This window comes from Sodiomyces alkalinus (assembly GCF_003711515.1).
Source record: "Sodiomyces alkalinus F11 unplaced genomic scaffold SODALscaffold_4, whole genome shotgun sequence".
In the NCBI taxonomy this organism is placed as follows: Eukaryota; Fungi; Ascomycota; class Sordariomycetes; order Glomerellales; family Plectosphaerellaceae; genus Sodiomyces; species Sodiomyces alkalinus.
Window position 1 is genome coordinate 2,922,979 of NW_021167082.1, and position 22,895 is coordinate 2,945,873.

The following is a 22,895-nucleotide window of genomic DNA, read 5'->3' on the forward strand; positions in this document are numbered from 1 at the left end:
GGTTTCGGATACCTAAAAACCCACTAAAAAAGGGCCTAAAACTGCGCTAACAACCGCTATTCCTGTCCCGGCTCCCCTATACAGGATATAGTATACCTTATTCTTTCCTGCTCTTTTTATAAAGAAGAACGAAAAGCCCTGCGGGAAGCCCTAGCAGGCCTACCGCTATCTTTACCGCTATTATTTAGTACTAAAAAAGGAACACAGGCCCCTTCCGTGTTATTATTAGTATAGGTAAGGCTTTTCCTAGAAGCTCTGCTTTAGTTCCTTAAAGGCTATTATTATAAAGGGCCCTAGAAGAATAAGGCGTTCTTCTTTATTAGGGCCGTAAATAGCGCCGTAATAGCTATAAAGTCGCATATAAATATCCTATAAAAGTTAGCGAACCCTAAGAAACTTCATACTCTAATTGCGGAGACTAGCGCTTTCTATTCTATAATAGCCTTAAGTTTCTCGGGGTCGTAAAATACCCCTTGTTCCGCTATAACGATAAAGCCTAAGTATTTAACCGTCTTAACACTAAACTTATACTTCTTTCGGTTAAGGTTTAGCCCGGCGTCTATAAGGGTACTAAGCACTCCTTATACCTTCTCCTTATAGTCCTTATAAGATCCGTCTAAGTAGATTAGGATATCGTCTATATACACAGAGATAAAATCGTTAAAGAACTCCCGTAACGATGAGTTATTATATTACTAGAATATTATAGGCGCGCCGGTTAACCTAAAAGGGTATACTAGCTACTCGAATAATCTAAACCGAGTATAGAATATAGTCTTATACTCGTGCCTAGGCGCTATCCGTATCTTATAGAAGGCGGCGATAACGTCTAGCTTAATAAACCACTTCGCCTTAGCTAGGTTATATAGGGTCTTTATAATTAGGGGGAGTAAGTAGCGATCTCGCTAAGTAATCGTATTTAGGGCGTGGTAGTCGTAATAAAATTAGAGGCCGCCTCCTAGCTTCCTTACGAATAGTATAGGCGCGGCGGTAACTAGGCTACTCGTACGAATAAATCCCTTATCTATTAGATCCGTTATTATCTTTTATAATATACGGAGGTCTTTACGTGATATATTATAGAGCGGGCCCCACGGTACGGCTTATTTATTAGTATTACCATCCTTCTATAAATAAACCTTATACTTAGCGTTAGGTCGGTATAGAGGTAAGCGTATAAAGTATAAGGGCGTAAATAAGTCGCCGAACTCTTATATAATACTCTCGGGGATATATTCTCACGGGTCTACTAATTCCCGTATACTTAGGGCCTTTTCGATATCTTTTAACGATATAGCCCGTAAACCCTTTTCCTATCTATTTTCCCCTCCGGTATCGTAATCGTCTATATAATCCTACGAATATAGACCCTATTACTAGTATTATAGCACGGATCTCTTATACTACCTTCGGCTCCTTTTCGCTTTAAAACCGGATATTAATATCGGCTACTCCGTAGCAGAGCCTTTATTCCTTAGCGTAAAGGACTATATTATTATATTTTATCTATAAAAGCCTAAGGAAAAGATCCTAATCTAGACCTAGTACTATATACGGGAAAACGCGCTCGGTATACCCTTATATATCTAGCGTAAAGACTAGGATACCGGTATTACTAGCCAGTTTAGTCTTATCCGAGAAGCCTTTTCATAGTCGTTTCTTCTTATCGACCAATAGTAAGGGTATTTTTTAAGTAAACTCTTTATTCATAGCGGTATAGTAATTATAACCCGTGTCTATAAAAGCAGTTATTAACCTATTACTATTAACTCTTACTTAGATTAATACCAACTCGCTCCGTAATAACGGTTTAAACTCCTCCTACTAGCGTTACTCTCGCGCTATAAGCTTTAGTACCCGATTTCGCACTAAAGCTACTCTTTTTCCGAGTCTATAGTATCTTCGGGAATATCTTCGGATTCCTCCTCTTAAGGGGATATTCGGGCTACTATATTCTTCTTACTCTTATAAAACCGTTAGATATCGCCCTTCTTTTAGTAGTTCTAATATATAATATTCGCGTAGCGATTAGGTTTCTATGAAGTCCCCTTTATCTCGGCGATTTTATTACCTCTACTTATAGCGATATCGCCGTTAACTTCCTTAGCTAGTTTATGGGCGATAAGAATTAGTCGGTACGATTTACTAATACCCTTTTATCTCTACACGATTATTTATACCTTATCGACCTACTCGGTATAGGTATTAGGGAGGTCGGCTATTACTAGGCTATTATATAGCCTATCGTTTAAGGCGCCGTTAAGGAACGATATCTTAATATAGTCTACCTAGTTATAGCCTCTTGCTTACGCTAGGTTCCTTTTGAAAGTTACGAGGAAGCGCGCGAACGGCTAATCGGGTTCTTACTTTATTACTCTAAGGGCGTTAATAGCGCGACCTTATTCGTTACGGTCCTTATACGTACGTTTAAGATAAGCTATAAATTCCTTTAGGTTAAATTCACTATTTATACCTCCGTTATCGGAAAAGGTACTAACCACCTACTAAGGCTAGGTATCTAAGCACGGGTTAATTATATACCACGCTTCTTTATTACTACGAAATAGCGGGCTATTAAGTTTAAGTTTTAGCCGTATAGTTTAGGATTAAGTGGTATATTCTATACGTTTCCTACTAAGTTTTACGGGAACGGCGACTTACTATACCCGTATAAGAGCGTGGGTACTAGCGGCGGTAGCCGGATAGGTATAGTAGTCTCTGCCTCTAAGGGCCTAGGTAAGGGCGAGGGCGTAACGACTAGGGTAGGCGTCGGGTACGTAGTAGGTATAAGGTACGGGTTAAGTTAAGACCTCTCGAAGGCTACATATAGGCTAGCGATTATATTATAAATAAGGGCGATATATATCCTTACCGCTTCTTATACGCGTTATAATACGCGTTCGTCGATCTTATTATACGAGGTCTTTATAACCTACCCTTAGCCCCTTAGTAGGCTTAGGGCGAAGTGACCCGGACCTCCTTCTATATAAGCCTTAAAGCTTATAATCTTATAAGTTCGAATATATAACGGCTTATTAAAAGTTATTTACGTATTAAGGCCGAACATATAGTTTATTCGAACTAAGGAAGGAAAGGAGGAAAGGAAACGTCTACGCAGTATATAGGCAGCTAAGTATATATAGAATCGCACAGGCCTCGCTAGGAGGTCCGTGCTTCTTAGTCACGGCCACTGCCGGGGACTATTCCGCGGGCTATAGCCCGTAATAGATTTATAGGCGGCTATTTAGAAGCTTTAGTATACTTCCTAGTAGGTTATAGAAGCTAAAGCCCTTATCTTACGCCTTAACTAGCTAGGCACTTCGGTTTCTATCTAGTAATACCCCTCGCACGTAAGGATAGATGGTAACGAACTAGCGGATAAAGTGGCTAAAGGGGCGTTAACCCCTAAAAAGGCTACTAAATCTATTAGCTTAGTTACCCTTAGCTACCTAAAACGCCGGGTAAATGAAGCCCTTATTTAAGACTAGAAGGCCCTATAGAATAACGAAGAGGAGGAAGAAAAAAGAGGTAAATCGGTTTATCTAGGCCGTCTATATAAGCGACTAGTCCGCAATAGCCTCCGCTTCTCCCGAAAACCACCACTAATATAAGGCCCTAGCTGGGTAAAATCGGCTTTTACTCAGTTAAAAACCGGCTTCGGATACCTAAAGACCCACTAAAAAAGGGTCCAAAACTACGCTAACGACCGCTATTCCTATCCCGGCTCCCCTATATAGAATACAGCATAGCTTATTCTCTCCTACCCTTTTCTAAAAACGAACGAAAAGCCATACAGGAAGCCCTAGCAGGCCTACCGCTATCTCTACCGCTATTATTCGGTACTAAAAGAGGAATACAGGCCTTATAGGTCTATCCTTTAGCTACTAAAATAGCTTCGGCGGAGTGGTATAGGGCGTAAACCTCGGATTCTACAGTCTAGGTATTTTGCTTCGGTTTTTCTACCTATTAGGTCTATTAGGGAGATTATTACGGAGGATTTCCTTTGTTTATTACTATTACTGCGCTTTAGTTTACTATACCTAGCTTCTAACAGCGTTCAGCCCGTAGGGCCATAGGCGCCGCGCCATAGCTTTACGGCTGCATACACGTAATAAATAAATGAAAAGAAAATAAAAAAGGCTATAAGTTCACCGGGGTCATTACAACGGAGATCTTATAGTCGGTTAGCCCCGTCTTGATTAAATAGATGCGATAACCTCGCTATCCTTACCTATCTTACTATATATAATGGTAGCTATAATACCGTAGGTTCCTGTTTACCTGCCCGATATTCTATTATTATAACGTCGTAATAGCTATAAGGGTAAGTACGTAACCTACTATAATAGCTCCTCGCCGCTCTTCGCCCTCCTTGATTATATAAAAGGATCGATTTAAAGAAGGTATAAGACCTTAAATATAAGGGTATATACCTGCCTTTATTTTGTCGTGTACCTCTTTTAAGGTAGTCCGTTCCCCCGGCTTCCTCTCATAAAAAGAAATGCCTATTTTCCGTAAATTAAAGCTCCTCTTCTTCCTTCCTTTAAGCCCTTTAGTTTTCGTTAATATAGGTTAACCCGCTACGCTATCCCCCTCTAATAAGGTCTTAGCTAACTTTATACAGTTTTTAAGCTTTCCTATACGTATCCCTTCTTTATAAACGTCTTGCTTCTTTTAGTTATAGTAAAGGTATATTATAGTAATTATACTATGTTCGCCGATATTTAACCATGGTAAAAAATAGATTCCTAAGAGTATAACGATATTCCTAGGGTTAAGTCCTCCGTTAAGGATATCTTAGACTATACTAATCGCGTTTTATAATGAGCAGCCGCTTTTTCGGGTAGTATAGCCTTTATATTACTAGTATATAATAATAATAAAGTAAATAATAAATATGAATATATTACTAATACCTACAATAATATCGCTAACAATAGCGATAATAATACTAATAACGATATTAACAATAATAATAATATCCACGGCGGCTATCCTCGTAAATAGGTATGTATTCGTATCGCTACCGCCCTCTTATCTAATATAAATCTTTATAGCGCGATATTATCGTGTTATTTGTATTAAGTTATTCCTAGGATAGTCCTCCTCCTAAGCGTGCTCGTGGCTCTAAATATCCTCCCGCCTAGCGCCGAAGCTCTCGATGTCTCCCTTATATATTACGTGTTGCACGTTAAAATAGCACTTATATAATTAACGTAATAGAGCAGAAATGTCGTATATATATATATTATATTAAGTTATATCTGTGTAAGTCTCTTATGCCCTTAATTCTAGGTAGTGAAGACTCTGTTATGGGTACTATATTATTTGGATCCTATCCGGTCTTTTCCGGTATTCTCCCTTGCTATATCCTTGATGCCCGACGTCCTTAAGATCCGAAGCCCTCAGTTATAGATCCCCTAGGGACTATATCGTAGTCCGTGTGCCTATACGATATACCCCCTTAGTTAAGGTGGGTCATCCTAGGTTAACTAACTAATTAGAAGCTTCGGTTTAAACGAAAGGCTCTTAACTTTTCTATCGTAAAATTAATAGTTAAGGGGAAACGCTCTCGTAAAAGGGATGTAAATCCGCCCTGTTTAACCGTTTAATTCAATTTTATCTTAATCGGTTCCTTAATCCTAATAAGCCGGATCTGCTTAATCTAATCTATATTTATCACATATACTACGCCATTAAGGGCTTTTAGCGTCCTTACGGACACGGCTTTAGTGCGTTTAATCTCTTCTTGCAGTTATTTTAACCACTCAATACGATCCTTTGAAGCCGTTAAATTAAGCTATTACTATAGTCTTTTAATCCCTGCCTCTGGTAATACCTTCGTTAAACTATCCGCGATTATATCCTTTATATTAACATACACGAGCTTAAAGAGGCCTTACTATACTAACTAGCGTGCCTATTAGGTATAAATATGGATATACCGTAGCCTTATTTGTAGACGTTATCTCTTTTTATTAACGACGTTAATAGTCTGCTAATGATTATAATATAGCTATAGTTATTATTAATCTAACCGAAGCTTTAGATCCTTTAATATACGACTAACGAATAACGTCTCCTTAGTGGCCTCTAGAAGAGCGAGTAGTTCCGACTCTATTAACGACATCGTAAATATCGGTTACTTACCCGCCTTTTAGTTAATAGTGCCGCCGAAGAGCTTTATCGTGTATCCTTAGGAGCTTTTACGGTCTGGATTATCCCCAAGGACGTGGTCTTTACGGTTAGGAAGAGTTTATGCCCACAGAATTCTAAGCAGTAGTATCTTATATAGTATAGGAATAGTAGTATTTATTAAGGCCTTTAAGGTGGTTAGAGGAGAGGTTACCGTTATATTAGAAAAGCTTCGAATAGACGAATACAATATCGGTAATAATCTAAGTCTTTGATATTAATTTTATCTATTTCTATCGTAATTATTAGAAGGTTATAAGCCCGGATTAGCTCTGCCTAATCCGCAAAACAAAAAGTTCTTCGATTCCACCCGGTCGTAATATAAAAAGAGAAACCACCGATTCTTTTTATCGGTCGCACATAACATGACGGTCGCACATAATATATCCTTTTTCGAACCGATTAGTCATAATCTCTTCTATAATAAAAGGTCGGAAAAAAACTTAAAAATAACCTATACGTGAATTAAACATGGTCACTTTACTACTATTCTTTATATACGATTATAATTATAACCACTATACTACTACGACTACGATTACTACTATACTGTTTTCGATACTAGTATAGTCTTTTCGGCTCTTATAAGCCTTTATATACTAAATACTATGTCCGCGCTTTGTGGGTGTTTTCCTATTAAGGATTTCGCTCTAAATAATCCCTTTTTACCTAATCTGCAAATAGCTTTATCTTTTTAAAGCCACTTTTAGACCCACTATTCGGTCTAACCTTAGGAACAAAGAAAAAATAACTCCTTTCTTTATAAATACAGAAGATCTATCCATTTTTAATACTTTTTCTTCTTTTTCTTTATCCTCGAAGGACCTTTGTATCTTTCGGGACCCACTTTTCATACCCGGTTCCTCGGTACTTAACCGTTAGACCCACTTTTTATAACTAGTCCTTTAGTATTCGACCGTTAGACCTATATTTCCTTATTCCCACTTCACTTCTTTAATAAAATACTAAAGAATTCATAAAAAATCCAAATAAAATCCAAAATAAATAAAATAAATACCGTTCAGAAGCTCAGAAATGCCTTAGTCCTAGAAACCCCTCAAAAAGGTCTTTGTCAAGAAGCTTAAGGGCAGTGAAGACTATAAAATCTAGACGATAGGTATACGTACCCACTTTACCTGTAAAGGGCTTATTTTAGAAAATATAATAAAACCCCTGCCTAATATCAGCTCTTCTAATGCCGTTCAGGATAATCTAAAGGTTTCTAGAGATATAATAGCGGCTCTTATAGACGGACGTCTTACCTAAGTCCAGGGACTTACTACGGGCGTAAGAGTCTAGAATAAGCTAAAAGACCTATATGAAAGAAAGGCATTTTTAGCTAACTACCATATTCTGGTCTCCTTTTTTAACCTATAGCCTTTAGACTTCCCTACCCTTAAAGCGTTTTTATATAAGGTATAGGAAAAACTAACTAAAGTAGGGTCTCGGGAAATACATCTCGAAAATAACGTGATTTTTACGTGCATTTTAGATCGCCTAGACGACCGCTACGCTTCTATCACTTCCCAGATCATACAGGCACTTCGGCACGATCTAAATAGCTATACGCTGGATAAACTAATCGCCGAACTAATCGATGCTTTGAGGAAATTCGACTCGTCGAATAACCTACTTATTAATAGTCGGAAAACCCAGAAAAATCAGAATAAATCCCAGGGGAGTCAGAAAAAGAATTAACCGTAGCAGCAGAATCAGGGGAATTAACAGAATCAACAGAATTAACAGAAAACCCTTATCTGCACTAACTATGAGAAAAAAGGATATATAAAACCGAACTACTTTGTTCTTTACCCTGAAAAAGCCCCTTAAGGGTAGGCTTCCCGAGACAGTTCTAGGGGTCAAATCGGCTCCTACAATCGGGTAAATAAACCTTAATAATAATAGCAGACAACCGGCTATAACAGGCCTTAAAATCCTTAATAGCTTCTTCGAAATCAGAAGATCGATACTATAATAGAAAAAGTCGGTACCCTAATCGCTTAAAAAGAAGACGAAATTTATCTTCTTCGCTCTTAATAGTAGTCTTAGGAGCTACGAAAGGCCTATAAAATTCAAAAAGAGGGCTACGAAAGGATAGCCTTCGAAAAAACCGAAAAAAGGTTAAAAGAGATTTCTTTTGGCGAAGCCCCCCTTGCCTCGCCTCCTTATATTCCTAGGCCTATACAGCCTAACCTTTACACCGAAGATACGATATAAACTAATTAGGTATTTATCCTCGATTAAAAGAGAGGCATCTTTAATACTAACCTTAATATAGGCCGACTAATTAAAAAGGTAAATAAAATTCGAATAGATAGTAGTTAATTTAAATTAGATTTAAACTTCTATATCGATAGTAGTGCTATAGCACACATTATATCAAATAAATCACTCTTTTCTACGTATAATACTACTAGCAGAACAGCTAACTAGGGTCAGGCTAGTAAAATAAGTATAACCGGTACTAGAGACTATTTTATAAAATTTAAAGATACCGGAAAGCAACTACTTTTATAACGCTACTTATATATCCTATAACTAAGTATAAATATAATAAGTCTACTAGTACTAGATAAAACTAATACTATACACGGTCTCTTAGGAAATAATAAATTAATGTTATTTTCTACTATAGATAATACCCGTAATATCTTTATAACTGCCCTACTATATAACGGGCTATACTAGGCTAAAGCACGGGCCCTAACTTACGGGGAGGTATTAGGGTCGTCACCCCCCTCATAGCCTTCTAGATCTTCTATAAATATAACAGGAACAAAGGTTATTTCAGATCAAAACCAGTCACAAAGAAAAGAACAAAGAGATCTAGAATAGGTTCCATAAATAGAATAAAGAAAACAGGTTCCATAGGTTCCATAATTTAAACAAAGAACCGATTAAAGAGACCGTAATAACCGTCGAAAAACAAGCACTATAAGAGAAAACCCAACGTTATACCACTACAGACTAGGTTATATAAATCCTACTACTTTAAAGAATATAAATATACCGATATCTATACAAGCTATCGAAGAAATACAGAGCTATAATACCTATAGAAAAAGCAAGTCAGTTACGCTTACAAATAAAGAATTCATAGATAAATAAAAGGATTTTTCCTACCTTAAAAAGGTTTATATAGATTTATACGGTCCAATCGACCCTATATCTTATAATAAGAAGCATTGGATCTTATTTATAATAGACCGTTCCACCTGGTACCTATAGGATAAATTACTAGCCGATAAATCAGAAACGACGGTTATAACTGCTATAAAAGAGTTGAAATTTCCGGTGGAAAATAATAACTATAATATAAAAATAAAATAAATAGATATTGATAGCGGGCGAGAATTTAATAATGCCTCCTTTAAACACCTTTTCTTAGGCGTAAATCATAATATAAAGCCCCCGTATACCCACGAAGCATAAGGCTCCGTAGAAAAGGGAATAAGGACTATAATAGAAAAGGTCCATGCCCTTCTTTTCCACTCAGGGCTGCCACGATACCTTTAGGGTGATGCTGTTCATTTAGCTGTTTATATATATACTAAAACCCCTAATACGGCACTAGGCTTTAAAACGCCTTACGAATTAAAAGAAAACCAAAAGTCGAATATTAATAATATAAGGGTCTGGGGATCTATTACTTATTATAAGAATAACGACCTAAATTTAATGAAATTAGACACTAAAGCCCTTCGAGGTGCTCTAATAGGCTTTAACGATTATAGCTATAAAGTATAGAATCCGTAAACCAGGAGCACTGGCTGGTTCCGCGACGTATATATACTAGAAAATCAGTTCCTTACTTCTTCTTCGGAGAATATAATTACTAAAAATACAAATAAGCCTGACTATAAAGATAAATATTTAAGTGAAGATTTACCTCCTACCTTATAGGCAGAATCGGTTTCCTACTATAGACCTTATTACCCTAGTGAGTACTATAAATATAATATATCTAAAGAGGTCGATTTTAATTCTACGAATTTAAAAAGACCTTTTAGTTCTATCTAAACCGAAGAAGAAGATAACGGTTAAGAATTAGATAATGATCTATATCCGGCGGCTAATATACGAAAGAGTTAACGGGCAGCGGGTTGTTTTATGCCAGCTGCTAATAAAAATAATGACAATAATAATAATAATACTAAAATAAACAGCACGGCTAATAATAAAAGCCTAGATACCAGGTCTAAAGTATGAATTCCTTCTAAATCTTTAGAAGAATTTAGGGATTATATATCTATTAATTATGTATCCTACGATACTAATAAGCGCTTATTATATGTAGTAGAAGATACTATTTTAGGAAACCTTTAGTTAAAAGAAAGTCCCTACTTCTTTTTAACTATAAACGCTCTTTACGAGCCCGCTACCTATAAGCAGGCTATAACCTGCCTAGATAAAGATAAATAGAGTAAGGCTATAGTAGCGGAAATGACAGAACTTTAAAAACGAAGAACCTGGGATCTAATGACGGTCGATACGCCTTTAAATAACTATATTACCTAAAATAATACCTATAACGTCTTAGGAGGTTATTAGGTATATAAAATAAAACATAACGATAAAAACAAGGCTATAAAATATAAAACTAGGTGGTGTATATAAGGGTTTAATTAAGTACTAGGTATTAATTATCTAGAAACCTTTTCTACCACCTATAGGCTAGAAAGCTATAGATTAGCTTTTATACTAGGCGTGTCCTTAGGCTGGAATTTCCGGTAGTTCGACGTTAAAAACGCGTTCGTATACGCCGAAATAAATACGGATATCTATACTATATAACCTATAGACTTCGAATAACAAGAAGGCTCTTATAATAGAACTAAAACGATCTATAAGCTTAATAAAGCTTTATACGGTCTAAAAAAGAGCCCACGGCTTTAATATAATCTCCTTGTTAAACTATTATGTAATATCGGTTGCTGTGTCTCCGATTACGATGACGGTATTTTTATGTATTATAAAAAGAATAAAAGTACTAATATTATATACCGTGCTATACTATTAAGCCACGTTAATGGTATAGTGGTATTAAGCCCCTCTAATACTACAATATAATTTCTATATACAGAAATGTGTAAAGAGATTTCACTTAAAGATTTAGGTGAAATACATATAGTTCTAGGCTACGAAATAACTATAAATAAATCTAATAAGAACTTTTTTATAAATTAGTGGCCTTATACTCAAAAGATAGTTAATAAGTATAATAAACGAAGTCTAAAAAGGGTTAATACACTATATATAACTAAAAATGTGCTCGTTCTAAATCAGGAACAAGCATTAAAAACCGATATAAAATAGTACTAATAGGAACTCGGGGCTTTATTATATCTAGCCCTTTATGCTAGACCTGATATAACCTACGCTGTTAATAAATACGCTCACTATATGAGTAATCCCTCGTGAGAGCACTTTATAGCCCTAAATCGAATTTGGGCTTCTATAAACAGCTTTCTAAAAATAGGTCTTTTATATAATTGTAAATCTAATAAAGATCTTAATATATACGGTTATTATAACGCTAGCTTTTCCGATATAATAGAAGATAGGACTTCACCGTCCGGTTATATATACTGTATCGGAGTTAATAATCCAGTAAGTTAGACCTTAATAAAATAAAAGATCGTTGCTTGATCTACAACCGAAGCCGAATATATGGCTTTAACAGAAGCTTCTAAAGGAGGAATCTATATATATAATCTACATACCGATATTATAAACAATCTAGGTTTAAATAACCTTAGAAACCTCGGTATAAATAATAAAGAACTACAGATTCCTACTATATTAATAGACAGCGAGAGCGCTAAGAAACTCGCTGAAAACCCCGAATTTTATAAACGGGTAAAGTATATCGACCGGCAGTATCACTACTGCAGGCAACAGTTAAACGATAATAAGATTAAAATCGTTTATATAAATACTAAATACAATATAGCCGATATAATAACTAAAGGCCTACCTAAAGACGTTTATAAAACCCTTTGCGGTTATATTAACCTCGGATATAAAGACGATACGGTGCCTGATTATAGTTTACCGCCTGATAAAGAAATTCTAGAATTAAAATACTAAGGGGTAATATAACTAGGTTTTTACCTTCGGGATTTTCCTAGAATAACATTAACCAATAAACAATCAAGGGTTTTAAATATTTTCTCTTAAAAAGAGGTTTTTTATTTATTTTCCTCTTGTATTTAGTCCTAGCTAGTTACTAGGATTATTACGATACCCTATAACTATAATATACTCTGCTAAGCTACTCCTCGTATAATAAGCAACAGCTTACGAGGGGGTGTTAATATTATTATCAAATAATATCTAAGTATATTTTATAATTATATATAAGCCTCTAGCTTAATACCAGAGTCTACTATAATATAGCTATACGTATATTATACTTAGATATATCCTCGATTTATATACGAAATTACCTCGTATATTGAATATCTAATAGTCTACTATCGAGGATAGTATTATATCGTGGTGTAACGTAATAGACTATATCGTACAACCACGACTTTGCCACCTCCGTTCGGGTCAAATTCAATGCCCCGAATGTCAGAATCCATTCTTCTTTTTTCTCATACAAGTCACATACTATAAAGGAATCCATACTTCTTCGTTCGTAACAATCCAAGTCTTCAATACCAATTTCATCTATTTCTATCGTAATTATCAAAAGCTACTACTAACGGTTATATTATATATCTATAGATACGACTATATCCTATAAGATGCCTTATTGGAATCCTCCTCTTAGTTATCGATAAAATTAAATACCTTCTTCGACGATTCTTTCGGCTATAACTTCTAAGAGTCGTTTTCAGCACCTATTTTAAGGCTTTTAGCGTCCTTTTTAATATTCTCCCGGAATTTCTTTTATCGTTCGTTCTTCTAGGTCTTAATAATACGGTTAATGTATTCTAAGATCCCTTTTAAAGGTATATATCCTTTTTTCCTGCGTATCTCGTTAACGTCTAGGCACTTCTATAACGGCTTATAATTATATTTGCTTCGTTCTTTATTACGGCAGTCAGAAAGCTATTCCTTCTTTTATTATAGAGAGAACTATTAAGTGTTCTGTTATTCCGATTATACCGGCTATTACTTACCTTCTTTATCCTTGCCTAGGAAGGTTACCCTATAAAAGGATAATATAGTAGGCTTTTTATCGAGTTGGTATAGGTAGTGGCGTCGAAGCTATATCGTATACTCCTCCACGATAGATTAAATCAAGGGTAGGTCTTTCTTTTCTAACTGTAGGAGTTCTATAAACTATACCTCTAACCACTCTAGTACTACGCTACCGATAGCGTTAAAAAAGCCGTTAATCTAATCTTTGTTAGTATCGTAGGCCCGAATATCGTACGTCTTAGCTTCGCGGTATAGCGTAATAAAGCCTTCTAGCCAGCGCTTATAGGGTATACGCCTAACGTTTTAGAGATCTTCGTCCTGGCGTCTTTTAGTTAGTGACTTTTAGGCGGCCTTTATTGGCTTAAGGTGCGTCTTAAGGGCCTTTAATATATCTGCCACTTCCCTTTTACCGGCGTACTAATCCTTTAAAGCAGGGCTAACCGTTTTAGCGATATAATCGTGTAAGGCTTAGATCCCCCTCTTTTCCGACTTATACCGATCCTCTTCTACCTACTAGATCTTAAACAGTATATCCTAATTCGATACGATACGTTCGTTGGGTATAGTAAGCGCCTTTAGTGGATCGGCTTGTATATAACACGATAGGCGTTTAGCTTCTTTAAGTTCGGGATCAATAAGGTCGGTGGTATTGTAGGAGAGCGCGATAGTTATCACGGCTTTAATCTAAGGCCTCTAGTCTTTCGGAGCGATAAGCGTTATAAGGCCTAGAATAGGCACTACTACCGTAGAAGCTATCGTTATACTAATAAAAAGTAGTAGAATAGAATACACAGAAAGGTTAATTAACTATACAAGACGCTTTAAACGATAGTGTAATAGAAACGATAAAGCGATTAAATAAAAACTAAAGGAGGCGGACGTTACGAATAATACTAAACTACCCGCTATAGACTTAAGGCTGATGTAATAACCTAGAAGCTATAGAATTAATCGGAATTGCTTCGTTTCGTTGGAACGCCGGGCTTATAACTATCAGAGCACATGTAAAGGTACGGAATTATATATGTATTCATCTAACTAAAGTCTGTAATACTTTATAGAGATATCTAATCATAAGGAAAAAGCAGGGGAAATAACTGTAGATACATAGGATCGAGGTACTACACACGTCTAACACAATGTGATTTGTCACACCTCGATAAGGTAGCTATGGGTATCTGACAATACTAGTAAGACCTTACCTGGAACCTTATAGGCTTATGCTATCTTTATAAACACTTCCTCTTTAAGGCTCGCGTTACTAAACACGTCAACGGCATCGAACTACCTTATATCTAGGTTGAATCGGCCGGCGATAGCTATTAGTATATAAAAGGACGGCGAGGCTAATATAGCGGCGTAACTATTTCTTATTTTTAACTATTTTTATTAATCCCCTTATACTATAAAGCGTTCCTTATACTTAGTAAACGTCCCCTCCTTATCTAACTAATAGGTACATACTTATCTATAGGCGAGGACTTTTCTTTTTATGTTTTTATTTTATTTACTACGTGTATATAGCCCTAAAGCTATAGCACGAGTCTATTAAGGAGACTAAGTCTATAACGAGTATCTAGTTATCTATATAACCTATATATAAAAGTAAAGAGTAGGCGAACCAGAATTATTAGTCTAGGACTTGCCCTATATAGTAGTGCGCGCTCCCCGAAGTTCCCTAGGCTCTAGGGCTTAATCGCAGGTAGTATATACGCTTAATTTCGCGTGGTAGGTATATACCCTCCCCTCCTAAGGAGGGTATGTACCGGAGGCAGTATGGTTCCACTTATTAGCGTGTAAGCTAATAAATATCTCCCCGAATGTGCGGGGACCCCTATAACGTGCAGGAGCTCCGGGTAGGTCGCGCGCGAATTTTTCGAAAGAAATTCGCGCACGGTTAAGGGGAGTAGGATTCGAACCCACGGCCTTGCGCGGCCACCAGGCGTGTCTACCACCTATGCCATCCCCCCTCTATAAGACTTATATCCACGACCTAGAAGGGCCTATCAAGTAGTAGCAGATATACTAGGAACTAATAGACTATTGCTATAGTATCGCTGTTATATAGCTAAGAGATAGTAACCACGAGAAATATCGCTATGACCTAGAAGCGCTAAGGCTATATCTAGATTCCTGGATGTTAAACTATAGAAGAATTGATATAGAGCCACTAGGAGTTAATAGGGGGTTAAGGATTAAAAGATTAGGTATAATAGTCTTATATTAAGGTAGCCGGGTAGGGATAGATAAGACGATTCTAGTTAGACCCCGGATAGCTATATAAGGAGCGCCCTAGAGACCTCTTTTTAGAGTCGGGTAACGAATAGTCTAAGACCTTAAGACCTATCACCTATAGATGAACAAGTATTTACTTAGGACATTTCGGTGACTTACTCTTATGCCACTCTATACGAGGATACCTTTGACACCGCCTCTTTAAGATTGTGAAAATAATTCTAAAGTAGTTTTAGATTTTTTAGAAGATATAAATTTAGAAGCTGTTATAATAATAGCTAAGGCCTTACTGGACTTTACCGTGTAATAGAATAGTATCCGCCTAATGTACGCGGGGACTTACAATTACCCATACGCGTTATATTCAGTAGTACGTGGTCCCTTAATCCTTACCCCTAGGTAGCGTTAAAAATCCTTAAAAGGGTATCTATACCGTAATAAACGAGACATTCATACTACCTTTATGCTATAGTCTTCTACGGTTACCGCGGTTATTCGAATCCTCCGTGCGGGCTATTATATAGTTTCCGAGCCGAGACCGTAAACGCGGTAGCGGTGGCTACTACACGTTCAATTATATACTAGCCGTGGATATCTAGTAGTTTATAGATTAGCCGGTGATTACTAGTGCTACCGATAGTATTACTTATAATACCTTAGCGGTAGTCTCATAGACGTAGCTAGTGTTCCGAGACAATACTCGTGATAAATTCCTTATAGTATACAGCATTCTGTAGACGTAGCAGCCTCTTCGTGCCAGATAGGGACTATATACGTAGTTTAACGTCTCTGTCCCCGAGGATAGAGGCCTTATAGATACTTACCTATAAGGATAAAGATAAAGCACTATTAGGTGATCTAACTATTATAAAACGGCCTTGATTATTAAGAATGCGGATTAACAATCCTGAGTCTAGGATCGTGTAGTTTAGTAATGCTTTAGCTTAGTTAATAAAGAGAGATACTCTTTATCATGATAATCTTAATCGTGTCGTCGTATAAGGGCATACTATATCTTCTATAGGATAGAATCCTTGTCACCCACTTGCGGAGGTGTTAAAGTTTAATACAGGTACTTCTTCCATTATTATTACAGTTAAGGTAATAGGCGTTGTATTATAGAGTTAATCTTATTAGGAAGATACCTCCTCTATCTTAGTCGCGGTAACGGACCCTAAGACTTCTCGTCTTTTCTATATTACGGTATCCACGCGGCTCTTAAAGCTATACTTACGTATCTTCTTCTTTATAATCTTCGTAATATCTTCACGACCACGCTAATATAAGGGCGTATATCCGGCCTTATATACTAATAGGCGGGAGTAGTATAGGGGTTTTTATAGATATCGTAAGGCCGCCTAGTCGTAGGACGGATAGTCTTTCTGGACGTATCGCTATAAGAGCGCTTCTTATTAGCGTTTTTATTATTAGTGGTTATATCCTCTATATCGGGGAGGTTCCCGAGGGTATTAAATATACCTCTCCTTACCTTGGGCTTTATCGCAGATTAAAGGCTTTTTATATTATTAAGAACAGCCCTCAAAGTCTTTATAAAGTCCTTAATCGTTAGTTCGTTTTCCATAATCTTATCATAGTTATTTAGTAGATAGTTATTACTCTATTCCTAGGCGATAAGTCTAATAGCTTTTAGCGTATCTTTAACCAAATAGTCTACCGTTAATAGCTCTGAAACGTGTATATATTTACAGTGCATTATCGCTGTTTTCCAGCTTATAACCCACGCGTCTATATCCTTAGGTATCGTCTTTATAGCTGAAGTATACCCTCGATATAGGATTAGGCCTTCCTTATAAAGGTCTATAGCGGTTAGTCCTGCTTATTCGTGGAGAAGGGTAATCCACGTCCGCGGGCTATTTACGTTTTGATCCTATAGCTATATAAAGAGATTACGTCACGTAGTGCTAATTATCCTTAGAATAAATAAGTATAACTTATTAAGCTCCTTCTACTTTGTCTTATACTTATTCTTTTCCTCGCTATATACGCTCCGATCTTATAGGTAGCACGTGCGTCTCTTTTAGGAGAGGTCACTAATAGATATCAGGATAATCTTAATTAGTGGTTCTTTCATTACGGCTATAGCCGTCTTTTAAGCGGTCGTCCTTTTTTTTGTCCCGACGGCCATAGTAGTAATAGTAATAGTAGTAGCGGTAGTAGCGGTAGCGGCCGCGATAGAGTCTTAGCCCGAGGTATCGGTAGCGTTATCGCCCTTTACTATAATAGTGGAAGATAAAGTAGCCGTAGCCTCCTCCGGCTCGAGGTCGACTATAAGGGCTTCATATTTACGAATATTAGGCGGCATAGGCTAAAGGAAGAGGTAAGCGTCGGCCTCCTCGTCGCTTATCTTTGGATTAAGATAGTTATCCTAGTAGATAGTAGACTTACCGTGTACGGCGCGCTCCTATAATACCTAATCCCTTTAGTTAATAAGGGTAGTGGCCTTGTATTCGGCGTTAGATATATTAGAAGATATCTTCGTGTATTTATTGGTTAATTAATTAATTAGTAGGTAGGTAGTTATGTAAGTACTTAAAATATAATTACTTTTATAGTACAATAGGGTAGCCTTATTGATATCTATTATTTATACGTTGGAAACTCAGCTTATAACTATCGTATATTAAATAGGACTTATATAATGATTATCGTAATAATCCTAATAAAGCAGAAATCTTATATATATATTATATCGTACCGCGGCCGCTATATAACGGAGGCGCTATAGTACCCTTATAGCCCCCCGCTCCTTCGCTAATAACCGGCCTAGGCTAACCCGAACCATAGCCTACTACCCTTCGCCTTAGCCACTAGCGTAGAGGTATAATCCGGATACGCAGAAGGGACGAACCGGGGCTATATCGGCCCTGTAGTAATACTACTCTAATTAAGGATAAGTATAGAGGTTTTCCTCGAGACCTCGAGTTTTCCCCTTTATAGCCACCTGTAAAGGACCGTATAGTCTAAATTAGGCTTTTATAGATTAGATAGGATAGCGGAGTAAGTTTAATAATAAATAAATAATAATAATAATAATAATAATAATAATACTAATAATAATAATAATAATAATAATAATAATAATAATAATAATAATAATAATAATAATAATAATAATAATAATAATAATAATAATAATAATAATACTAATATATATTATATTAAGTTATATCTCTAAGAGTCTCTTCCTATCTCTTAATTTAGGTCGTAAAGACTCTATTATAAGTACTATATTATTTGGATCCTATTCGGTCTTTTCCGGTATCCGCCTTTATTATATCCTTATACCCGTGATCCCTAAGGTCCGAAGCCCTTAATTAGGTATAGTCTATGCCTATACGATATCCTACTTACTTTAAGGGTCGAGCTTAAGCCAGGTAAAAGGTTTTTACTTAGCTAGCGTAGAGTAAATAAGACTCTTAATTATTAGTAGCAAAACTTTATAACTACGCTAAAAGGGATATCCTAATATATTCGTAGGGTACTTTTTGCTACTTATTTAATCTATTTAATAGAAAATGAGGATAAATAAAGCTAAGACTCTTTATTATAGAATATAGTATGACTGTAAAAGTTAAATACGATAAAAACGGTTAGCTTAAAAGATTCTAAACTAATTATATTAAAGCCATGAATTATTATAAATATATCCGGTTATAGGAGGTATTATTATAGTAGGGGGTAATAAGTATTTATATACTTCTATATATTTAATACTAGATAATAAGCCTATATACCCTTAGCCTGATATTTTATAAGTTAATAGTATATAGTTATATTTAAATACTTTTTGCCGGGCACTGTAATAGCCCATAATCCTACGGATACCCACCTTCTATACCCAAATTATATAATCGGCCGTTAGGTTATTCCACCCTAGGGAGGTCTATATAATAAAACAGTTATCTATATACACGCCGTAGTTAAGCCTATAATTTTTAGTAATTATCTTAAGGGCCTATAGGCTAGTTCTGTACCGGAATACGTTCTCTGTCCTGTCGCATAAAGAAATCTTCTGTTCGGACCCCACGGAAAAGATCTGGATTCACCGCGGACACTGGTTTACCAGCTCCTCGATGCTTTCGCATATATTCCCGTACAGGTGCCATAGCAGCATCACGACAAGCTTCTTTGATGTCGCTGCCAGACATGCCAGCTGTCACTTCCGCAAGATAATCCAAATTGAAATCCTCTGGTTCGGTTTTGGTGTTCTCCATAATGAGCTGGAGAATTCTTCTGCGCTGCTCCTTGCCGGGTAATCCCACGGTAAACTTCTTGGGCATTCGCCTGAGAATCGCTTCGTCAATGTCGTGAATGCGGTTCGTCGCCCCGAGAACGACGATACGTGCCGGTAGACCCGAGGCATTAGCAGATGTGAGCCCGTCCCACAAAGTCATGAATCTATAATGGTTAGTCACCGCAATAGTTAATCCTCAACCAAAGCAACGTGGGGCGTTGGGGCAGTATATCCGTCATACTCGGCTTTGACCATCCCACTTGCTTCGTGTTCGCCACTTCTTCGAGTGCCCAGGACAGCATCGATTTCATCGATAAATATAATGGCTGGCTGCATTTTCCGAGCCAAGGAGAATACAGCTCGAACGAGCTTGTTAGAGTCTCCATACCACTTCTCGGTCAGAGTGGAAATGTGTAGGTTTATGAAGGACGCCCCACTTTCGCGAGCAACGGCCTTAGCAAGCATTGTTTTTCCGCAGCCAGGAGGTCCATAAAACTATTGTAGGAAGGGTTGGACAAATCAGCTACAAGAGTATACCAAATCCTGTCTCGGTAATGTCTTACGGGGAAGGTAACATCAGGGACAATAAGAGGGATAGAGGGCGCGCTTACCAGGACACCTGACGGGGCTGAAAGAAGAGGGGCAGCATGTGAATATAAGTGAGGCATTGTCAATGGATATATCACAGCCTCCTTCACCTCCTCGATAATATGTTCTAAACCGCCAATATCTGGGGATATACTTGTAAGTCCATGGATACCGAATAATCACAGCGTATGATTCCGTTGCCGCTTACCGCTGAATCCAACTGGGATATCCGCTGGTGCCACCATTTCCATCGCAATCAAACTTTCGTATTCATCAAGTGGTATGTCATCGACTTGGAAGTCTCTTTCTAGGTTGTTGTCGGTCTCGAATGAATCACCAGCAATCGTCCCCGCCCCATCCCGTCTCCTGGCACCTAGTCGCCGTAAGTGTTCCCTTGCTCTTAGTCTCGCCTGCTCATGCTTTTCCTTTTCGGGGTCGGTAGCTAGTGTCGTTTCTAGGGAAGAAAGAAAGCTTCGGCCCAAATAGATGCCAGTGGCGACCTGTGCAAGTCAGTCTGATGCACCTGAAGTGGAAGGGTATGATGATTTGACACACAACCCCGGCGAGGAGGAACACGTCCACAGCGAAGTCGCTAAGGCCCTTTTTCCTATCACCCATTTCTGCTAAGCGCACTGAGTTGTCGTGTGAAGGAAGTGTTACAGTTAACGCCTAATCCTTAGATTACAAATTTGTCTCGAGCCTAAAAGTGTGGGAACGAGGTGTCGCATGGGCACAGACCATGCCTGGCAGACCATGCCTGACTAAGGGCTTTGAACCTCGGGCATCAGGATATGACTGTCGCATGGGCACACGGACCACGACGTGGTCTATAGGGGATCCAGGGGGGATCCACGCTATGACTAAGGGCTTCGGATATGATAGGGGCGGATACCGGGAAAGACCGGATAGGATCTAAATGACTCAGTACCTATAATAGAGTCTTTACCACCTAAATTAAGGGTATAAGAGACTGTCCTAGATATAACTTAATAATATATATACACGAGATTTCTGCTTTACTAAGTTAAGTATTTAAGTACCTATATGACGTGCGATAGTTATAAGCCCGGTTTATAACGCCTAAATAATAGATATTAATAAGGCTACCCCTATTCCACTATAAAAAAGTAATCACGTCTATATAAGTACTCTTAAATAACTATTATTAACCCAATTAGAGTAATCAAAAGATTAATTAACCTACCTATTAATTAACTAACCGATAAATAATAAACTAGTAAAGATATCTTCTAACGTATTTAACGCTGAATAAAAGGCGGCCGCTATTACCCTTATTAATTAAAGGGATTAGGCGGTTTAGGAGCGCGCCGTACGCGGTAAATCGGCCTCCTACTAGGATAACTACCTTAATCTAAAGCTAAGCGATAAGGAGGCTAACGCCTATCTCCTCCCCCTACCTATACCACTTAACGTTTATAAATACGAAGCCCTTATCGTGGACCTGGACGCGGAGGAGGCCACGGCCACGGCTACTACGTCTTCTATTATCACGCTAAAGGGCGATAAGGCCACGGACGCCACGGACACCGCCGCTACTATAGCGGCTATAGCCGATAATAAGAGGAACACGGCCGCTCGCTAGAAGGTTACAGCCGTAACGAAAGAATCACCGACTAGGACGCCTATATCTATTAACGACCTCTTTAAAAAGGGGCGTACGCGCTACCTATAAGATCGCCGTATATACCGCGAGGAAAAGGCAGACTATAACGCGTAGTAGAAGGAGTTTAACGAGGTACGCGCCTATATTAAAGGGACTATATACACTATATTACGTAACCTCCTTGCTTAGTTATAGGATAACACCGTAAATAACCCGCGGGCCTGGATTACTCTCCTACACGCGTATATAGGACTAATACCTATAGACCTCCGTAAGGAAGCCTTAGTCCTATACCGACGATACACTATGCTTATAAAGGCTATACCTAAGGATATAAACGCCTGGGTAGTAAGCTAGAAAATAGCGATAATATACTATAAATATATAGGCGTTTTAGAGCTATTAAGCGCGGACTATTAGGTAGAAGACGCGTTAAAAGCTATTAGACCTATTACCTAGGAATAGAGTAATAATTACCTAGCAAATAACTATAATAAGATTACGGAAAATGAGCTGACGATTAATAACTTCGTAAAGGCTCTAAGGGCGGTTCTTAGTAATATAAAGAGCCTGTAATCTACCGCTATAAAGCCTAGAGTTAGGAGAGGCACTTTTAATACCCTTAGGAACCTCCCCGATACTAAGGATACTATTGATAATAAAGATAATAAAAAGCGTCCTCGTAGCGATACGTTCTTAAAGGCTATTCCTCCTATAACGAGGAGGCCTTATAAGATATACGAAAACACCTATACTACCGCCGCCTATTAGTACGTAAGGCCGGATATACGCCCTTATACCTAGCGTGGCCGTGAAGATATTATAAAGGTTACGGAAAAAAAGATA

At 37.6% G+C, this 22,895-nt stretch overlaps 1 protein-coding gene and 1 pseudogene across 2 annotated transcripts; both read right to left on the bottom strand.

The window, feature by feature from the left end:
* Window positions 1-15,245: 15,245 nt before the first annotated feature.
* On the bottom strand, window positions 15,246-15,317 carry SODALDRAFT_t107 (annotated as a pseudogene). The gene has a single exon. The product of its transcript is annotated as a tRNA-OTHER (tRNA).
* Window positions 15,318-19,398: 4,081 nt separating this feature from the next.
* On the bottom strand, window positions 19,399-21,121 carry SODALDRAFT_332901 (AAA-domain-containing protein). The gene is made up of 5 exons (XM_028611830.1): window positions 20,981-21,121; window positions 20,634-20,925; window positions 20,449-20,567; window positions 20,079-20,332; window positions 19,399-20,001 (listed from the first exon to the last, which is right to left on the bottom strand). Exons 1-5 carry the CDS (start codon window positions 21,041-21,043, stop codon window positions 19,566-19,568), a joined length of 1,164 nt encoding a protein of 387 aa, XP_028467261.1. The 5' UTR covers window positions 21,044-21,121; the 3' UTR covers window positions 19,399-19,565.
* Window positions 21,122-22,895: the final 1,774 nt, after the last annotated feature.